Consider the following 20,117-nt stretch of genomic DNA (forward strand, 5'->3'; position numbering starts at 1 on the left):
ATTCTAAAAACTCCTGATGACTCGCATCTTGGAGCTTACCCACAAAATAGCACACCTTAACTACCTACAGACTTATTCCCTAAGTTTGCAGTGAATATTAAATATCTACCCAAACCCTAAAACAAAAGAATGGAAGTTAGTCCTGCACATCCTGTTATTTTACTGAAAACATACTAGCTTCTCTTTACATCCTTTTGAAATATACTTCCAGTATGCAAAGGAACTTCACCAACCTCTGGGACTTGGACTATGTAAGGTGTATTGATAAACTCCGGGCTCTCATCATTAGCATCCGTTACAAGGATCCTGACTTTTTCAGAAACCTGGAGTAGAATATGAAGAATATATTATGACTCAAGCTGATTTTCAACATGTACCTGTTAATTTGCCAACTATGGTGCAGTTAAAGGCAATGAAAAATTATGTTGTAATAGAATATCTTTGCACTACCAAAACTGAGCACATAAAAGAAAATACAGAAAATCCCATAATACAGAAGCATTTGTTCTGTGGAGAACACCTAGATATCTCCAAACTAAACAAGGAGTCTCAGAGTACTTTATAAATTACAGATTTGGGCTGATTTTCAAAAGTCTTTCTTCTTCTTTATGGCATTCAAGATACCATGATGTATTTTACGAGAATATATAAGCTGGTACCTGACAGCCAAGAGCATTCATTAATGCCGCATTTGATATCATGATACTAGGTTAACAGCGTGCATAATTTGGATGTACAAATACATGCTACTAATATGTAACAATCCATCTTGAACAAATTGTGTGTTCTCTTTCTAAAAATACAGAAGCAAACATATTTGACCAACGAAACCTCCCGGCTGTTTGCAAGTGGACGTGTGGATGTGATCCTATTATTTCCTATTTACAGAGGTTGCCAAGGCAGTTGTGCCTGTAGGAGGCTGGCACCTCCCAAATTTTTGTTGTAGTAATCTCAATTAATTTGTTTGAGATGAGGAAGAGCTCTAGAGTTATCCAGTCTTGTGCACAGTAAGAGGGTCCCACTTTTGTGGCATCTCTAGTGATGAAGCCCATGTCCTCTTATTGGCAGAGTAATATCCTGGCTGTGACAGCATCTGTCCGTAAACTGAAAATGCCAAGGGAATTTGTAGAACTAGGATTGGATGCTTGTGCAATGCCTCAGATAAGTCCTTAATGATTAGATGTGATCAAAGCTTTATTCAGCAGCAGATGAGAAAACCCCCACCACCTTAGCCTAAGCAAATCTTCTTAACATCATGCTAGAGAAACATTGTGGGGGTGGAGGGACAGTCAGCTCTTGGGTGTCCAACACTAGTTCCTATAATGTCAGGCATTTCTCCAAAAAGCCTCCAGATCTTTCTTAGGTATGAATCCTACTGAGCTGACGGTGAAACTTCATAGGAAGCTGCTGTAATTCTGCAGGCCACTAAGCCAATCTTTCAGCTCACTCTACATTGTAATTATCCTCAAATAACTGAGCAAAGAGCTGGAGTGAGACTTGAGTTACTGGGACTTCAGTGGCTCTTGAAACAGGAGGTGAGATTCTAATGAGGTTATGTTTTCTGATATAATGAGATAGTCCCTGTAAGGTAGTTTAATAGGAGGAGGTATGTGGGGACAGACAGCTTGACAAGCTACATGACAATTGAATACTTACTGTACTCAGGCCATCTGAAATACTGACAATAACTTCAATCTCATCTTCCTTCTGTAAACCAAGAAAATTCCTTTTTTGAGAGATGGTGTTTGCCTTGATTGGAAAAGGGACTGCAGATTTAAACATGTCTCAGCAGGCAGATGAAAGTAACAACTAATACCACAAAGCAACCAGAGCAGAGGCTAGGAAGCCCCCCGCAGCTGTGGGTCTCCTTGGAGTTTCTGTGGCTACTGTCAAGAGATGGTTGGTCTGGGAATCCCTGTTGTCCTGTAAAGTGCTAGTGAAAATCAGTCATCTTTTTCAAGAAACACTCCCTAAAAAGGCACAATTGGTTCACAATTCTTCTGTTTCAGTATACAGTATTTTGAAGGGTTTTATAAGTACTGCGCACCCTTCCCCGCGAAGGAGGGTTCAATGCCTGTGTTCCCAGAGTAAGGACGCCTTCAGGCCACTATTGCTGGGAACATCTTCAACCCACATGGTTACATGGGCTAAAGACCTATGACATAAATAAAGAAGTGTCCTGGAACATTGCTTACACAAATCTCTACTTCCTCCTAATGACAGGAGAGTCCCCTGTCTCAGGATTTGAGGACTGTAACTGCCCCTTCGCTCTTGAATGGGGTGTGGGTAGGGGAAGGTAGGAATAAAGAGTAAACTTCTCTTTTGGCAAAAGCTGGACAGACAGCTGCTGAAAAATTTTATAGCAGTGTCGGTGGCACAAGTCAACTGGAAAACAACGTGATGGGTGAAGTATGATGTCTCAGAATTGCAATTACACATTTCAGGGGCAAATAAGTTGATATTGTGGTGCAAAGCCACAGATCAAATTAAACTGAAGGAAATTCCATGAACACACAGAGTGGTGCCATTTCACTGTACCTCTCTGTCAAGCTCCTCGATCAACGTAACATTTCCAAGGTTCTTGTCAACAGAAAAGTAGCGTCTTGATCCAGCTTCATAGGCCAGGCCGTACGACACGGGATCTCCTTCTGGATCAGTTCCATTCAGAGTGTACACATGGGTACCTGAAAAATTGGCATTCAATAACATTTCCCTGTGGTTACTTCAATCAGTGATCATTTCACTGGTCTGTTCCTTAGGACCTTAGCTACCCTGCAGCAGGCAAAGCTTTTGTGAATCAAACCCACTTACTGGGAAATGTGGATAAGCAGACAGTTCAATAGTCCTGACTGCCACTTTTTAGCCTACTTGTTAAACCGAGTTTGTCAGTCCTGGTTTCTCTCACTTCAGGTCTTTTCCTGTGCAACTGCACCTAGATTGATACTGTTCACATCATAGTGTTCACATAGATGACAAGCTCTTGACTAACTCTCAGCCCAGGCGAGTCAGAAGCGATGCTGTTGTACGACGGGGTGACAATCTCAGCAGTACAAAAGGCCCTCGCACACCTCCGGTCTATGGGAACAACGAAACTGCAAACTAGCAGGCAGAGGATCTGGCAACCAAAGGCAGCGCTCCCACAGGACAGGACCCAGGCTCTGAAGCTCATGAGATGCAGGGACATTTGCAGACTTTTCCACTTTTGGAACTAATAGATGCAAGTCATCTTTCCTACTTCACTCCCCCTCATTAGCTCCCTCTCGTTAAATTCTTTACTTGACACACCCACTCATGCTCATACCAATGAATAAATTCTCCAACTCATCAACATATTTCTTTCACAAGCTGGGGAAAGAGAGATTGTTATTTCTATTTTTAAGCATTGGAGAAGTTGGTGCCAGTTTTTCCAGTAAACTGACTTTGTTTATCAGAAGCGATACTTCCTGGGGGAGTTACAACACCCACGTTTTCAAAACAAGGTGATGGTTTATCAGCGTTATTTTTTTAACTTACATGTCTGTCATTCTACTGTGCATTAATATCTTAATCCAAATAACTTCAAGCACTTACAAATATCAGTTAACTGAGCCTGAAATATATAACACTGCTGTTGCTTCCTTCCAATCCACTGTGCCTTGTGTAAGTTACCCGAGATATTCAAGTTGCAGAGGTTTGGAACATAAACTCTGCTTTACATCTAACAAAGTTCTCTGCACTGGAAATCCTGTAGCCAAGCGACTGACTTGTTAGTAGGGAGTTTTGCTTGTGCATGGATACAAAGATATGATGGAAGGATCCCTGCTAAGAAAGTTAGCATGGAGTGAAGGAAGAGCACTGTTAAAGGGAACTCAGAAGACTCCAGTTTTAAACTCCTGTGGCCCTGAGATTGAGAGGTTTTTAATTCTTTACTCAAAAGTTGTAATCTTTCTCTCATATCCTCTCTGCAGTGGCATTCCAGTTTTTCACTGACCAGATCCATAAGCTTCTGTTTAACTCCAGAGCTTTGATTGAGGTCACAGCACTGACAGGTCAGCTTCTCGAAAGTTTCCTCACTTCTGCAACGCAACCTTTCACGCCTCATGCAAAATGTGAAGCAAACAAATTAGTGGGCTTAATGGACATGCAACTTCCAGGCATCAGCAGTGATATTCAGAAAACATGGCTGTCTTCTTTGCATAACAAGAGATTATGCCAAACGATGTGGGATCTGTGCTCACTTATGAGTAAACTCTTTTATGATAATTACCAGGGCAATATTTGGGCAACTTTGTACAGAAAAATGTTCACATTGCTAAAACCATAGGCCCACAGGAGCACAAACAACAGACCCTGTTATGAGCTGGCTCAGCCAGCCAGCAAATAGTCAAGATTTACAAAACAGGTTCACAAAACTACAAAAAACTTTCCACATTTTTCTTGGACTTTTCCACAAAACAGAGTAGAAAATAACAACACATCTGTAACTGAGATCCCCCCAAATTATTAGGGAAAGACAACGAGCAGTATGATAAGATGCTTCTCTGATTGAACAACTGAACTGCATAAGTACAACGAAATGCAAGGAGAGGAATAAACTGGGGCCGATATAAAATAGTGTCCTGAAAGGACACCTGCCTCCTGATATAGTTGTCTACATGGGAGACCAAAATTTCAAGACTGTTGAAGGCTCTGCAGCACCAGCACTGACTGCATTTATTCTTGTTTTTCAAAAGCTTTGTCTTAATATCACAGCTGGGGCCAAATGGAGAATTCAAGTGTCAGTTGTCAGCACTTCACTGACATCATTATCAATACAGTGCTTTTCTTCAGCCTTCTTCGGTCATTAGAAGTTTTTACTTCTTAGTTGCTTTTCTGCCCTTCTTCTTCACTTTTCCTGTCCCTTCCACTTGATATACCGCTGGCTGTCCCCCCTGTATCTAGCTCATGCCGAAGTCTGCAGCAGTTGCTGAGCAGCGCTGCCTGTGCAGTGGCAGAACAGGACGGACACCACAACCCATGTCTGGGGTCTCCCGGAGCCTGCAGGCAACAACCCGGCACAAGGTCTAGTGCTGTGACTGGGGCCGCCCTGAACTACCAACGCTGGTAGTACCCGAACTGCAAACCACTCCTCTGGGATCGCAGGGCATGTGCTAGGGAAGAATACACTGTGAAAGCTTAGGTGAATACATTTGAACCTGGGCTTGTTCTTCCAATCTCACAATTTACTCTCCTACCTTTTCTAGGAATTTCCTTATAAGGAAAACAGGAATTTTCTTGCTGCTAAATGTGAGAAGAAACATTGTTATTGGTACAGACTGAGACTACTGAGGTTTCTGAGCAAGTAATGAAGGACATCATTGATCTTTACACTGGACTGTTTGCTTCCTAGCTAAAGCTGATACTTCTTCATTTTTCATGATACAGGACACTTGTGTGCCTTTTAAATTGGATTGTGGATCAAAATTCCTTTTCTAGTTCATTATAATTCCTAATTTTTTCTGAATTGTAATTTCACTGCACAGTACTTTCCATATCATTAACACCCCTGGGAACACTTCTCAGCACAGTGTTAATGCCAATTAAAAATCTCCTCTCAGTCTGCTTCTTCCACTTGCTGAAAAGGAAATAAATTAAAAAACCAGCTAAAATCTTATCAGCGAGTACCAAGTAAACAGCCTCTCCCTGTCAGAAAGATAAGAGAATAGAAGAGTCTTTACCCAGGGATATGGCAAATGCCATGGAAGAGCCCCAGTCGGAAGAGCTGGATGCTCTGAGTACCCAGGGGATGGCACAGCAGGCTGGGATGGGCAAGTCCCGGGGACACGCACGCTGCTGTCTGCCACAGCTCCGCCCCAGGAGCCATGCCAGGCTTTCGCTGTGTTAAAAGTCATTTCCTCTTCACTCCTGCCACTGAGGCTGAATGGCTGTCCCATGATGCCATTGCTCCATTTTACTTCATTTCTGACTTAAATTTATTCACGGCCAGCCTCTGTGCATTTTGCCCTCTCACTGAAGACACGCTCTCCCTCTCTGCTGCGTGACACCCGGCAGTCAAATCCTCCCTGCCAAGTTAAACAAGCCAAGCACGTTTTGGACTCGTGCTCAGTCCCCCTGTTGCCCTTTGCCACCACAGCTAACATCTGTTCACAGGATGCTGAGCGGGACACCCACGGCCATGCTCCCAGGACAGGACACCTCTCTCCCCAATGTCACAGCAGACACCATCCCACCCGGGGTTACGCGCCTGCTCTGCACCGGTCTCAGCCAAAGGCCCGTTCCCCCACCAGGAGAGGTGACGGACAGTTAACACAAAGCCTACAGGCAGCTGGTTTACACTCCGAGCTCACCCTGAGCAAAGGGGAGCTCAGACTCGCATGGACCGCACACCAAGACTACCTCAAAACCGGCTCCTTTCCCGTTCGCTCCCAGCTCAGCTACCGCTCCTTCCAGAGCACTCCCAGGAGACTCCGGCTCCTCCCTGCACCCTGGCAGGCTGCGCTGGCTGACAAAGCGGAGGCACGGCCAGGATCGGCAGCCCAAAAGCCACGGCTGCCACAGCAGCAGCCGAAACAGGCCCCGCAGCCGCAAGCCCCCGCGGCGGGGACAGGGGGGCACGGCGGCCAGCGCTCAGCACGGGCCCCAAAACACCACCCCACAGACAGCAGCTATGCGTCCCTGCGGCACCCACAGCAACCACCTTCAAGGAGAAGCCGCCTGAGAGCAATCTTCTGATGTACCTGCAGTTTCTGTTAGAAGAACGAAAAAGCCAAGGGTGGAACACCTGCGAGTCCTCAGTGCACCTCTGAGCAGTGCTCTGCTCTCCAGGGGGCTCCGTTTTGTGCGGTGTTAGCTCTGCCGCAGTGATGCGGAAGGCAGGCTGTGTTTAACAGTTTTGTGCTGGTAGCTCCTAGCTTTCCAAAGGGGGAGGTTTTAGTTTCTGCAAAAAGTTGAATATTTTTGCACCTTCAAAAACTTAGGCTTTCTGGAGTCATCCAAACGTGAGGTCTTGGTGGGTCTCTACATTTCAAGACACAGCTTGGGCTAAATTGTCCTCGTCTCTGTCCTTTCTAGTCAGAAAGGAATTATCATTTAAAAAAGAAGGGTGTTTAGTCTTTCACTCAGATATTTTTTTGTGACAAGGAGGGCTGGAAATAAACTGTGGGCCGAAAAAAATTCCTTGTAGGTTCAGCTACTATGTCTGTGAAGGATGAAATACAGAAACACACACAGAGAGATGGCCAAGTGCCGTGGTGGGATCACTGGGCGCTGAAGGAAGGACCAGGAAACGCATTAGCAGGGACTCTCACCAGTTTGGGGACCATCAGTTGGATCGGGGTGACAGAAACAGGGAAGGAGTGATGGGTACCAGAGGGGACAAGAGGGCTCTCCCCAGCCAGCTGGGAATGATGGGAAGAAATGTGACCAGGAACGTGTGGGAACAACAGGGGAAGCTTTAAGGATGGAGGGACCTGGAGTGGTCAGTCAGCCAGTGGTAGGTAGCTGGCAGCTGTAGCTTGGATCAAAGAATTGCCACTGCAAACTGGCTTTTAATGGGGTGGAGTGCATACTTGGGGGCATGGGGACAAACAGAAAGGAAAAATGCAAGGATGAGAGGCGTGCAAAGATCTCCAGAGCACCGACAATGCTTGGGCTTTGAGAGAGTAATGAACTTAGGCCTTCTGAGTATAGGCTTCAATCCCTTGCTCTGCAGCTGTTCTCAGTCCCACCGTGTCCCCACTATGAGGGCTTACAGGGATTAATGAGGTAAGATGAAACAAACAACCTGAAATAGCATCCCACACATGCCTTAAGACCTTGATTAGGAGCACACGTACATTTTGTATGTACACAAGCAACTCATTGCAAAGAGCTAATCACCCACCTGCCCTGCCAAACAGCCACGCAAACTGCAACTGTTATTTCAGTTCATAACCTTCCCCATTCTTCTTAAATCTGGCACTGGAGGGGGCTGCTGCTCTGGCCCTTCTTACCTAAAGGTGTCTCTGCAGCAATAAATGGGATCTGGGAATCTGCAGACTTTCAAGCTTTCGCACAGCAATAGTATTTGCTGGTTTTATGATAACTTATGTTGCAATGTATGTAACTTGGTAGAACACAACTATCTGTATGTAAGCAAAATTGCACAGGGGAAATGAAGGTCAAGTTAAGGATGATATGAGCACGATAATGTGATTTTCTTGAATTTGATGCATTCATGCAGCTGTGGCACTGCAGTTTCTCTTTCTACAGTCACATAGAGAATCCATTGCCTCCTTTCAGTGCTCAAAAATGTTGCATGTCCCTTGCCTACGGATGCCTGGGAATATAACTAACACACACCACTTTGCCAACTGCTTGTAATCTCAGCAGGGCCAAAGGCTGTAAAATTCCTGGAGGTTTATTAAAGCTGCTGTCCACGGCGTTCCTCAGATCAGACACTGGCTGCTGCCAAGAAAAGCATCCTGTCTATGACTCCAAATTTTATGTAAGCACAGGGAAGACCCAAGGGCTACCTGCCCATTTTGCAGCACCTATGCCTGAGTGAAGCCATCCAGAATCAAACATATGGAAGTTTTAATTCCTCTGTTTTGTGACTGATGATCCTGCTCAAACTGAAAGATGACTGCTGCAGTGTGGATGCTTGGGACTGCACATGGACATGGGAGACCAGATTCCTTTTCCTTCTTCTGGAGGAGATCACAGCAGAGGGATGAAGAGTAATAACCTCTTCTGCAGTGCAAGACCTGCCACTGGGGCCACAGAAAAGGGCCAGCCTGGTAGTCATTTAGCGTGGGCAGCGTGAGCCCTCACTGAGCTCTGGCATGAAGCTCTGACTGTGGGCTGATGTGAACACTGGTCCTCCCACCCTGCACAAAGCTGAATGCACACCCAGCACTGCAGCACCAAAGCACCAATGTCACTTGTGCCCCCCAAGGGGAGTCCTCCCCGAGGAGTGGCTGTGCTGATGTGGGCAGTGGGTAGCAGCAGCAGTTCCCATTGAGTAAACCCCAAGCAGCCACGTCCCAAGGGAACTTCCGAAAGTGGTTTCAGAAGAGAGGACCCTGCAGTACTCACAGCTTTTAGTCAAAGTGCTCTGGGAATTAGTCCAAAGAAGCACTGGCAGCTGCGTGGCAAAGCTATCACATTTGGACTTCTCAAAAGTAAGGTTTTATCTCTCTTTCTCAAGGGTTTCTCTAGGCCCTTTGCAAAAGCCTAAACTCAACACTTCCTAACCTGTCACCTCAGATAAATGCTTTTGGTGGCACCTTTGGAGCTTTAAGACAGAAGCTGCTTCACTCTTGTCTTTTAAAGCACATTTATACAGCAAATTAGAAGTACATGCCAGCCAATGTAAACCCATTCTGGATGAAGCCAGCAAGCATGAGGCACAGCAGCACTGAAGACAGAGCAGCTTGAGCTTTATCACTGCTGCAACCAAAGCATAAACTCTCCAGGGACCTCTATGTAGTCTGGTTGCTAATGTTACAAAAGCACATGCAAAAGACCATCACATATTTGTCATTATTCTTACTCAGGCTAGTTACAAGAACGCTAACACAGGGTCTGATCCCTCACACTGCTGTTTTGCTGTCGAGGCACGCATACTCTCCTTTTTTGCCTGCCTGGAGCCCCAGATCAGATGCACTGGGACCCAGCCCTGAAAAATTACTGCTGTACTTTGCTGCTGCAGGGAGTGCTGTCATCTGTGAGATCGTGTGGTGCTGCGGTCCTGATAGGAAGGACATTTTTGACGGTGTTGTGGCTCTGTGCCATCTTTAGTTCCCCATGCCCACGCAGGTGGCTGGAGGCTCCCAGCAGTGACAGGGAGAGGCTGATGCTCGGTAAATGTCCGTGAGCTGGCACCACACCAGGGGATGGGAGTTGTACTGCCTGTGGTTTGACTGGTGGAGTTGGCAAACACCACCCCGAACAAACTGAGCTGGGGTCCTGTTTTGTGGCTATCTGGCATTACAAGCCTTATCTACACCATTAGACAAGTGATTCCACTGGCTAACCTTACTCCAGTAATCAGCAGAGCCATGTGGATCGCCAAGGCTGAGCAAGTGTGGTTTCCATGTGAATCTGGGCAGAAGTACAGCAAAACCTGCAGCTCCTTGGTCTGCCTCTGGCTTTTGCAAGTGCCACTACATTACTGTTGGCCTTCAGCTGAGGTTTTCACATAAGCTTGACCAAGCTTATAGGAAATCCCTGGTGCATCATAAGCAAGCTCTTTTTAAGTTCATCAGCTGGATGCGTCACTTCTACGCTATGTGCCACCTTCTCCCCCTCCTCTTCTCTGGTTGAGCAGGCAAAGGAGAAGTCACTGCTTCCCAGTCACCCTCTCCCCACCCTCTAGCAGGCCTGGTGTGGATCTTGGCTGGCATTAACACCACTGGGCCATGAATGGAGACTTTGAGCAAACCCCAGGCAGCTGTTTTCCAAAGCAGTGGGTGACCCTGGTCATCTTTAGGAAGGCAAAGGTGGCAGCGTCAGTCTTCCAGGGGAGGCTGTCCCCTCTGGATCTTCCCTCACCCTTGCCTCCCCCAGCTGCCTAAGCCCTGGGAGGGGAGGGTTTGGGGAGCACCCCTCCGCGCAGCCATGAGGCTCTCCTCTTTGCACGAGGCAGCTAATAAGTGCTGGTGCTCTGGTACCCGATTTGCAAGAGCTAAATACTGCTCTGATTTAGCCTGTAAAAGCTACAGACAAACAGGAGCAAATCCTAAACAAAACCTCACCACAATGTTTGAAGAAAAGGTGGTGTTCATCACTGTAATATACTTTACATAAAATTTTTTAAATGTTAGGAAATTATTCTCCCCCCGTGAAAAATACTGATTCTAAATCACCTTTTTGTTCTCATTTAATTTTTCTTAATGCAACTACAGTTAAAAGAAGCGTAAATAAACACGCCTTAAAATGATGAAAGCTGAAAAATGTATCAATTTTTGAATTTTCAATAAACCAAAACTAAACCTTTTTAAAAAACATCAGTTATTTAGACAAAGCAATTTTGACTCCAAGTAGAAACATTTTCTACCATTTGTACCGTAAATGTGAAAAATGTAATAACTGTTTAAAGAAAATCATGCCTCTGTTACTTTTCAATGTACAGCTTGCTTTTACCAAGACTGTTAAAATTACCAGCAACTAGACTTTCTTCTCATAAGCATTTACAGAATTGGTAAGAAGTCCCTTACCACCATGAATTTATTTCTGATCCCAAAAGTCTGTGCTCTGATGCTGTGAATAGATTGGTGGACCAAGGAAAGGGGAGCTAAAATTCATGTTTTAAATTACAGCTACAATTCAAACATGTCATTTTAAATTGAGGCCAATTAAAAGCTTGAGAGAAAAACATGCAAGACCACAGTATATAACAGCAACTTACAACAAAATGTATGTTGTTAATCAAAAGAGCAAGCAGCTCCAGTTTCACAATTTAGACATGTTAATTTTAATACTGACCAACAGGTGTGTCCTCCGAAAGGCTGAGGAGTGCCATGTTCCCGTCTGTGCTTCTGGCTCCATTATCAAAGAAATAGGGGGCATAATTTGCCTGAACTGCAATTAAAACAAAACAGAAGCCACAGAAAAGCATTTTGTAGGTGGCAGTTATTTGGCTTTGTTACCTGACTCCAGTAAACATGAGCTGTTTTGGGAATACTATGAGTGCGTAACATACCCAGTTGCTGCAATGGACTTTCAGAACTATACCTGTATCTATATGTCTGTACAGGTATTTTTAATAAAATTACTTCTAAGTGACACTGTGCCAGTATTCACACAGCAGCAAATAGAGAAAGAGGGTATATGGAAAAAAACCCAAACCAACAGAAACAAAGCAAGTAGCAGGATCTCTCTAAAAAATCTCAATCAGTTCCAGACAGCTTCATTGCAAAATTAACCTTTTCAGCTTGCAATGACTGTACTCCCCTATTCTACACATGCATGTCTGAAACTTTCCCAGTGTCTCGGTACCTTACCCAGTATTCTAAGCACATTCTGTCTTAAAACTATGCCTACTGCATGAGCAACTAGCCATAATTAAATAGTTACTTACTTGCTGCCAGACAACAGCAAACAAAGTTAAAAAAAAAACAAGAAACAACAAATTAGTTGTCATTCTACTGACTGACTGTTAGAGATTCAAAATAGCCCATCTGAAACAAAACTCCAAATATATAAACACAGAGGGTAACATTTGCACAGGGATCAGTTGCCAAGGAAAATATTTCAGGAGAACATTACCACATCAGTAAGGATTACTACAGGATTTAAGGTTATGCTTGTATCCTCCTGTATTTTTACTTAACAAAGTGATTATTGTACTCACCCAGGCAAACGTGCACCAAACTGAGAAATAAGGAGGGGGTGGAATGCCTTACATGCTTCATCCCACTGAAGAAAGGGTCAATTTCTTCTCTGTTTCAAAGGCTTGTTGGTTTTTTTTCTCTCTGAAAGGTCCAGGAAAGTGTCCTTCAGACTGATGTAGTTCAGAAATGTGCAAGAGGCAGTAACAGATGCTAAGATGTTAAGCGGATGACACGTCTTAATTTCTGAAGAATTTAAAGAAGCTCCTTCCTACCACCTAATTAGACCAATTACTTTGCAGGGAGCTGTGGGACTAATTTCTGAGACAAGATTTGGAGGAATCAGTGTAACTGTCATAGGTTCTGCTGTTAGTACTGTATTTGTGCTGCCCAAACACACAAGTCAGAGAAAAGATGAAGTAGAAAGTTGTTTTTTTTCTGAACTCTGTCTTTAATTCTATAAGCCAGTCCTCTATTTTTGAGAGCTATAAGAGGTTTCTCTTCATTTTAGCTTTAGTAATCTTGAGAAACTACAAAGGAAGAAAATCTAACGTGAGCAACAAACAGTGGATGTGGTCATTACTGTTTTAAAGGAAACAATCACATTTATGACAGCAAAAAGTACACAAAATTGCATACTAAAAATGCAGAAGTCAAAGTGTTCTTTTCATGAGCTGGCCTGATTGTTTAATTCTTAAACTGCATGAATTTCTGAAAGCATCTTTTACGTTCAGCAGATAATTTCTAACCAACATACTAAAAAGTGTGTTTAACCACCAACACATAGAAAAAAGTTAACAAAGTAGCTTTTTTTCATTGCTTGTTTTGGCTTTCTGCACATGAAAGGTGTTTGCACTAATTTAAAATATATGACATCCAATAAATTATAGAAAATCAGTCACTCTGGGAAGTTTTTCACAGTCAAGGCTTGTGGCTGCTTAAAAGGAACTTCATCAGTGGTAACACCTTGCTTCCAATCAAGGAGATGTTTACACAGTGGCTTAGCTGTTTAAACTTGACCTGAGGCAAAGCGCTTGCCCTTTAAGGGTGCATTAACAGAGTTTTCTGTTTCTTAATTAACAGCCTTCCTGAAGGAAAGGTCTAAGAAATTAATCAGAGTTCTCCACGGCAATGCTTTCTGACGTGACAGAAGCTAGGCTCTCCTGCCTGTGGAGGCCCTTGAGGCTGGCGCTGGCCGCACGCAGCAGGGCTGCTGGTGGGACGGCTGCTGGTGGTGGGACAGGTGCTGGTGGGATGGCTGCTGGTGGTGGGATGGCTGGTGGTGGGATGGGTGCTGGTGGTGGGATGGCTGCTGGTGGTGGGACGGGTACTGGTGGTGGGACAGCTGCTGGTGGTGGGACGGGTGCTGGTGGTGGGACGGGTGCTGGTGGTGGGACGGGTGCTGGTGGTGGGATGGGTGCCGCCACCAGTGCCCCTCAGCCCACCTCGCCTCGGCGGACAGGCCTCCGGCAGAGCTGCCGTAGGAGGAGCCGGGGGTGCTGCCAGCCCCTCGGGGCCTTCTCCGGGCCAGCGGCCGTTCCTGCTGCAGTGCCTGTGGGCCGAGCGGAGCGCGTGGGTGCCCTGTAACTCCGTGGGGTGCTGCACGTCCCGCAGCGGCCGGCTGGACGCAGGCAGGCAGCTGCTGCCCCCTTGAGAACGGGCCGAGACAAGGGCAGAGCCAGGAAGCAGCTTCAGACGGGGCAACAGCGGAGATTCCTGGCTCCCTATTTCACCCATGCGTTTTATCGTTATCTGCAAAGTTTTGGGAAGAGAGGAGGCAAGCGTTCCCTAGCCGTAACCCTACAGACAGCGTCTCCCTTCCCAGCACCTGGCTGTGGGGTGCAGAGCTAAAGGTGGGCAGCGCTCCTGGGCTAGCTTTCATCCCACACAAAGTAGGGCAGGGACAGCCTAGGCAGTTTCCATGTGTTTTTCCTACAAAGGGAGCTGGCAGTTACGTCCTGCCACGTATTCATAGCATACGTTACCCACCAGCTGCTGAAACTGCAGGGTGAACAAATGATGGAGGAAGCCATGAGAGAGAAATCTTTGCTGCAGACGCAGCGCTGTGAAGCTCCCGTGCTGCGGAGAAGGCATTTCTGCACCTCCACATTCCCCTGGACCTACGGTGCTGCTGGGAGGACACCTCTGCCTGCAGAACAAATCAACTTTAGGGCTCCCAGAAGGGTAGAAGTAAAACTCCTGGGCACAGTATTAACAAAACTCACCTTCCATCGTGGAACTTGCCAGAGAACGGTACAGAGGCCAAAAGCCTAAAAAAGCTCCAAAACGGATTAGACAAATTAATGAAGGTTAGGTTCATCAGTGACTAGCAGATCTAATGATACAGATGCAAACCGTGGCTCAGTAAGGCACTAAATTACCACCTGGCAGAAGCTCGAAAGTTAAACCAGAGGGGAAGGCCTCTGTCATCTCGATCTTTTTCTAACCATCTCCTACAAGACCAGACCTTTGGTGTGACTCCATATGACTAATTCAGGTAGAGCAGTGTTTGCAAAGGCTCCATGTCAAACCAACGTGTGACTGCAGCAGTGGCCTGTAAAACTCAGGGGAACCTGCAGCAGGCAACTAAGGAAAACAAATGTATTTTTAGTGCATTTAAATTCACGATAAAAGGGATCTGAAGCTGAAATTTGTGTGGGAGAGAATACACATATAGAAGACGGATATAGATGTAATCCCTGTTACAGATTTAACCATGCCGCCACTGTCAACAGTGATATTAAACTGCTGATAAAATCACAGAAATGCACCTGCATGGTGCCCAAAAGGAAACATAAATAGCACCTAAATGTCCTCACTTGCCTCCTCAATCCGGAACTAACAACCTACTTTTTGTCTGCAGAATATTTTCCTAGAAAAAGTGATGGAGAGCTCTTGCCAAAGTTAATAGCTGTCTGTTCCTCTGGTTGCATCCCCTGGGGATCTAAATCTCCAGGGCCTGCATCTCCAAGGAAGCAAAATGTCTCACTCCTCCTGAATTTCAATGAGTTTGAGCTCTTAATCCCCTTAGAGTTTGAAAACCTAGCTAATATGCATCTATGCACACTCAGATACATACCTAACACAGCAATGCTCTGACAGAGTATTTTTTTTTCTGTCAGAAAATATGCTTTGATCAAAGCTAATACAGCTCATGGAGCCAGGCTGATTTTGATGAATTTTCTCCTTGGGAAGAAAAGGGGCAGGAGGGGGTTTCAGGAGAGCAATATATTCTGTCCCAACAGTTTTAGGAATAGAAGGATCCCTCTCTTTATGTAGAAGAAACTTTCTATTTCATACATTTTTAGCATATCAAGTAGAAAAAAAATAAAACAAGAATGAAATACACCCATCTGATCTGAACCAATTCGTTTCCCAGGGTGTTCTGCTTGTTTACTATTCAGTATGAAAACAAATCTAGAAATAATATTTTCAGAACAAAAGTTCTGGATTTGGGTCACTGATGAACAATATCTACTAAAGTTTGTTAGACAACCTGAATTTTTATAAAATAAAGGTTGAAGTGTTGAAGGATGCTACAATAATGCAACGAATATTTTTGCAGTCTTCACCCCTTCTGACTGCAGCGTGGGCGTACTGGTTGTAACAGCTGTTTTGTGCATTGTGAAGCCCCTTGGGATCCCCTGAGCCACGGAGGCTCCTCTTGCCCTAGCACAAACCCATACCCCAATCTGAGACCAGAACCTTCCAGGGCACAGGGGCCAGACACAAACCTCACCACACACAAGCCCCTGCCAGCTCCTGCCCTCTTATCTCTCTGAGCCTTCAAGAACCTTGGAAAAACCTGGGCCCCAACATGTTTACTTTTCTCAGCCCCAAACCCCAGTTTAAGTCTAAGACCAGCAGTCTTCCTTAACCAGGTATGGCTGACAAGAAATGGGCTTCCACCAGTACTGACGGCTGCCCTTTTTCTGTTTCTACATCCCTGAATACAGGAATCAAGGGCCCCCTCAAGACAGCTGTTCTTGAGCCCAATCCCAAAGCCCAACCTAAAACGTAGGCCAGACTAGAACTGGCAAACAGCACATAAAACGCCACAAGACCGCAGTCCCTCACACTACGCAGCAATACCAGTATAAGCCAGTGTTTCCTCTGTTGGGGTGAGGGAGGAGGCCTGTTTACAGCCCGCAAAGAGCAAGTGCTCCAATTCGGTCCCCAGCATCCCAGCTGGCACTCGCTGCCACCTGTGCTGGCAGTCTCAGCAGAGAGGGCAAAGACGGAGCTGGCACAGAGATAAATTACTCTTTCCACATTGTGGGTGGCCCTTCCACCTCACGGCAATCACACTAGAGCTGCCTACCTGGGGAATGCCTGCTTGGCATATAAATGTGAGGTTTTCGTGAGTTGTATTTCAATCAGTTTTGGACGCTTGCACGCATTTGCAATTTAAAAATAGAGAGAAAAATAAAATTAAAGCAATAACAGAGATTAAATTATCTTCCACTGTCCCGCTTTGCTTCATATTAACTACGTATAGTCTTCAGATTGTATGCCTGCTTCTATCTGAGTTAAAAACCCCTCCGTTCTAGATTCTGGACAGTATTGATAAGTAATGAAGTTCACAGTCATATAATAACAGCTCAGGCTAGGCTTTTTCCTATGCTCATCCTCCAATTCTGGGTGCATAAGACATTAAGCATTACCTTGGAGAGGAATATTCAGCATTTTTTGTGTGTGCGCTTGTGTGTCTAAATAAATTCAACATAAAAAGCGCCGCACACTTTATATGAACTTCAGCATGTGCAGAAAGAGTCCAAATTACACTCTGGCCTTCCCTCTCTAAATCATCTGCTAAGAAGGGCTGTGGGAGTTACCATCGATACCTGGAACCTGGAGGCATTCTGCACAGAGCCATTCACTGAGAATTGCTCGATGCAATAGCCATGAAGGAGGGAAGTCGAGCCTCAGCCATTTTCAAGACCCTTCTCAAAACTCTCCCTATTTTCTCAGCTTTGAATGTGACAAGGAAGTTCTTATTTAGCTTTGAAAGCAAAGGAGGGGAGCAGGGTGGGCCTGTGACATACACCACAGGTAAGACAGACATGCTAACAACCTTGAGTTTGACACAGCAGTAAACCACAGCTGGGCTGTTCCTTGCACACCGAAGGGTCAGTTCACAAGCAAGTCCCACAGCACAACACAAGCAAGAGCTGTCCAAGCTGTTCTCCAAACATCTTAACAGCAGCAGGATGTGCTAAAGTACAGTAAATGTAACAAACGCACTTGTGGCTTGGATGTTTGCTCTCTGGCTGGGACCTGGGGGGGGTCATAGTGCTCTTTGTTTCAGCAGAGCTGAGTCAGCATAGGCAGAGAGTTGAGACAAAGTTAGACGCACAGGTTCCACCACAACCAAACCAAACCAAAGCAAACCACTCTTGCCTGTCCAAACTACATCATTCCTTCCCCGCAAAATCACCCCCCCCAAAGTGCTGAGAGATGATTTATACTGGGGCACATCATCACTCTCCACCAAATTCCATTACTACAGAGTACAAATGATGGTCAAAATCCAGAAGCAACTGTTGATGACCATTTCAGATGACTGTTTTTGGTGGTGAAGAATTTTACATGAGCTATCCTTTGCATTTTCCTAGCACAGCACCATACCTTCTGTCTGGCTGCTCAGAGAAACTATGGAAAGTGCTGGGGGATCTGCAGGAACCTGAGCTGGTCTGATGGCAGGAGAGAAGAGCCTGAAATCCCTCAGATGACTTCACTGTCCATCACTATCTCTATGTTTTGAATTACCAGCTATAAGAAGGAAGCAGACTCACAATAACATTGCACAGTAGGAACAGCAAAAGAGAAACAGTCCTGTGTTTTTGGTGGTTAAATCTAATCAGAGACACATGCTTGAGCCCTTGGCTATGACCACCAAACTCTGATCCTCCCGGTTGCCAGAACGAGTATGCTACCTCCTATATAAGAGTTTATGCATCTCTCCACAGCCCACTCCCATTACTTGGGATATGCAAATTTGTTAAAATGACCTGGAATTCTTTATAGTCCTGCAAGATTCAAATGCAAGCCAATAAACACCTCTTTCTCCCTCTCACTGTGTTATTCTCTTGTTATTAATTGAATGAATTTAACACTTTTACATTTGAAAGGAAAATGATCTCATTGTTACAGTTCTGACTCACAGGGGTCTAAGTTCAGTTTTCATCTCTGCCACAGACAGTCTATAAATAATGAGCCCAAGATCATTAAATTCACATTACCATCATCAAAAGATAGTGATGTGATCATTAATGATCTTGGTCAAATTTATAAACCTCTCCCAGCTCAGTAATAGCTGAAAGTGATATTGTACTGCTTGGTTTGAGGAGTTTAAAGAACATGAGTTGTAACTCTACACACCCTTTTTTATATTGCAGCTCCACTGAGCAGCTATGCTAAACCTCAGCAGTTTACAGGAGAACAGTAAAACCCTGGATAGAATCATAGAATGATTTGGGTTGGAAGGGACCTTTAAAGCTCATCTAGTCCAACCCCCCTGCAGTGAGCAAGGACATCTTCAACTAGATCAGGTTGCTCAGAGCCCCGTCCAACCTGACCTGGAATGTTTCCAGGGATGGGGCATCTACCACCTCTCTGGGAAACCTGTTCCAGTGTTTCACCACACTCATTGTAAAAAATTTCTTCCTTATATCTAGTCTGATAAAACACATACCATGAAGAAAACTGGTAACTCAACTGCTTCAGGAAGATACTGCCCACAAAACAGAAGAAAAACATTCCTCATTCGTGGAAAGGAAAACCAAGATTTAGAGAGGTGACTACAAGCATCTGACCACAAGCAGCATGCCAACCTGAACCTCCTTGGAGTATCCTAAATTGGATAACAAGAATGGAAGCACCCAACATAGCTGTCTGCTTTTGAAATTCTGGGACAAAGTTTGGGCAAACAAATAACTAAAGCACACAAACTGCAGTTTCTTCAGGAAAGTTGTGGCACATTATCTTTGTCCTTGATGCAGAAAATCTTAGCAAAAGCCATGTAACAAGAAGGCTTAACTTCCTTTCAAGAGGTAGGTTTTCTGGTACTTGGTTACTTCTCAGTGTCAGAAGACAATTTTTTTTGTTTGACTTATTCATCATTTTTAAGAATTGCATACACTTTTAGACTGTATGTGATCTACTTTTGCTCCTTTGCATCTATAAATAAATTGGAGAGCTTATAAATTAAGACTCATGTTAAAGTGAGCAAGTTTTGCCTTGGGGTTTGACAAGGTATCTTAATTATTAGGATCAGTAAAAAGTTTCCATTCATCATCAGTTTTTCTAATACAGAAATCAGTTTTTGACCTTAAACACTTTCATCTTCTTTCTTTGGAAAATGCTCATATTGCAGTGAAACCGTACTCTGATTTGAAATATTTTCATTTTTTACATAAATTTTGTTCTTAACATTATTCCACAGAGAGACTGAAAATTTCAGGGGGAAGCAAATGTGGATTTCCTCCAGCCCTTCTCAGGGAGAGAAACTGTTTTCCATCCTGCTGTACTGACTCTTACGGGCAGAATCCCCTGCTCCAGCCATTTGCGAGGAGTGGGTATGCTCTTTGTTGCAATGGAAGCAGAGGAGGAAAGAGAGAAGGGGGTAACTTTGTTGGGAATAAGCAGGAAAGCCAGAGAAATCCAGATCACAAACCTTCTCTGTGCTCTGCAGTTTGTATCGTGCATGTTTCACTCTGCACATACCCTCCCACCTCACAGCCTGATCTCACGTTTGATTCAGAGCAAAGCTAGTCTCTGCCATCCTTCGGGATGCACCTTATTTTTCTCCTGGCGAGCACCTCCCCC

General features: G+C 44.8%; 1 protein-coding gene across 2 annotated transcripts in view; it reads right to left on the reverse strand.

Moving 5' to 3' along the window:
* The window catches only part of CDHR1 (cadherin related family member 1), a 47,043-nt gene extending 34,669 nt beyond the window's left edge, over positions 1-12,374 (reverse strand). The window contains exons 1-6 of one of the 2 annotated variants that reach the window (XM_075025598.1): positions 12,314-12,374; positions 12,041-12,043; positions 11,446-11,541; positions 2,539-2,684; positions 1,657-1,707; positions 234-323 (exon numbers count right to left, since the gene is read on the reverse strand). In XM_075025598.1, the coding sequence (XP_074881699.1) occupies positions 234-323; positions 1,657-1,707; positions 2,539-2,684; positions 11,446-11,541; positions 12,041-12,043; positions 12,314-12,374 (447 nt within the window). The remainder of the gene's footprint in view (positions 1-233; positions 324-1,656; positions 1,708-2,538; positions 2,685-11,445; positions 11,542-12,040; positions 12,044-12,313) is intronic. The other variant, XM_075025597.1, reaches the window with a different exon arrangement.
* Positions 12,375-20,117: the final 7,743 nt, after the last annotated feature.

This window comes from Buteo buteo, chromosome 4, assembly GCF_964188355.1.
Source record: "Buteo buteo chromosome 4, bButBut1.hap1.1, whole genome shotgun sequence".
In the NCBI taxonomy this organism is placed as follows: Eukaryota; Metazoa; Chordata; class Aves; order Accipitriformes; family Accipitridae; genus Buteo; species Buteo buteo.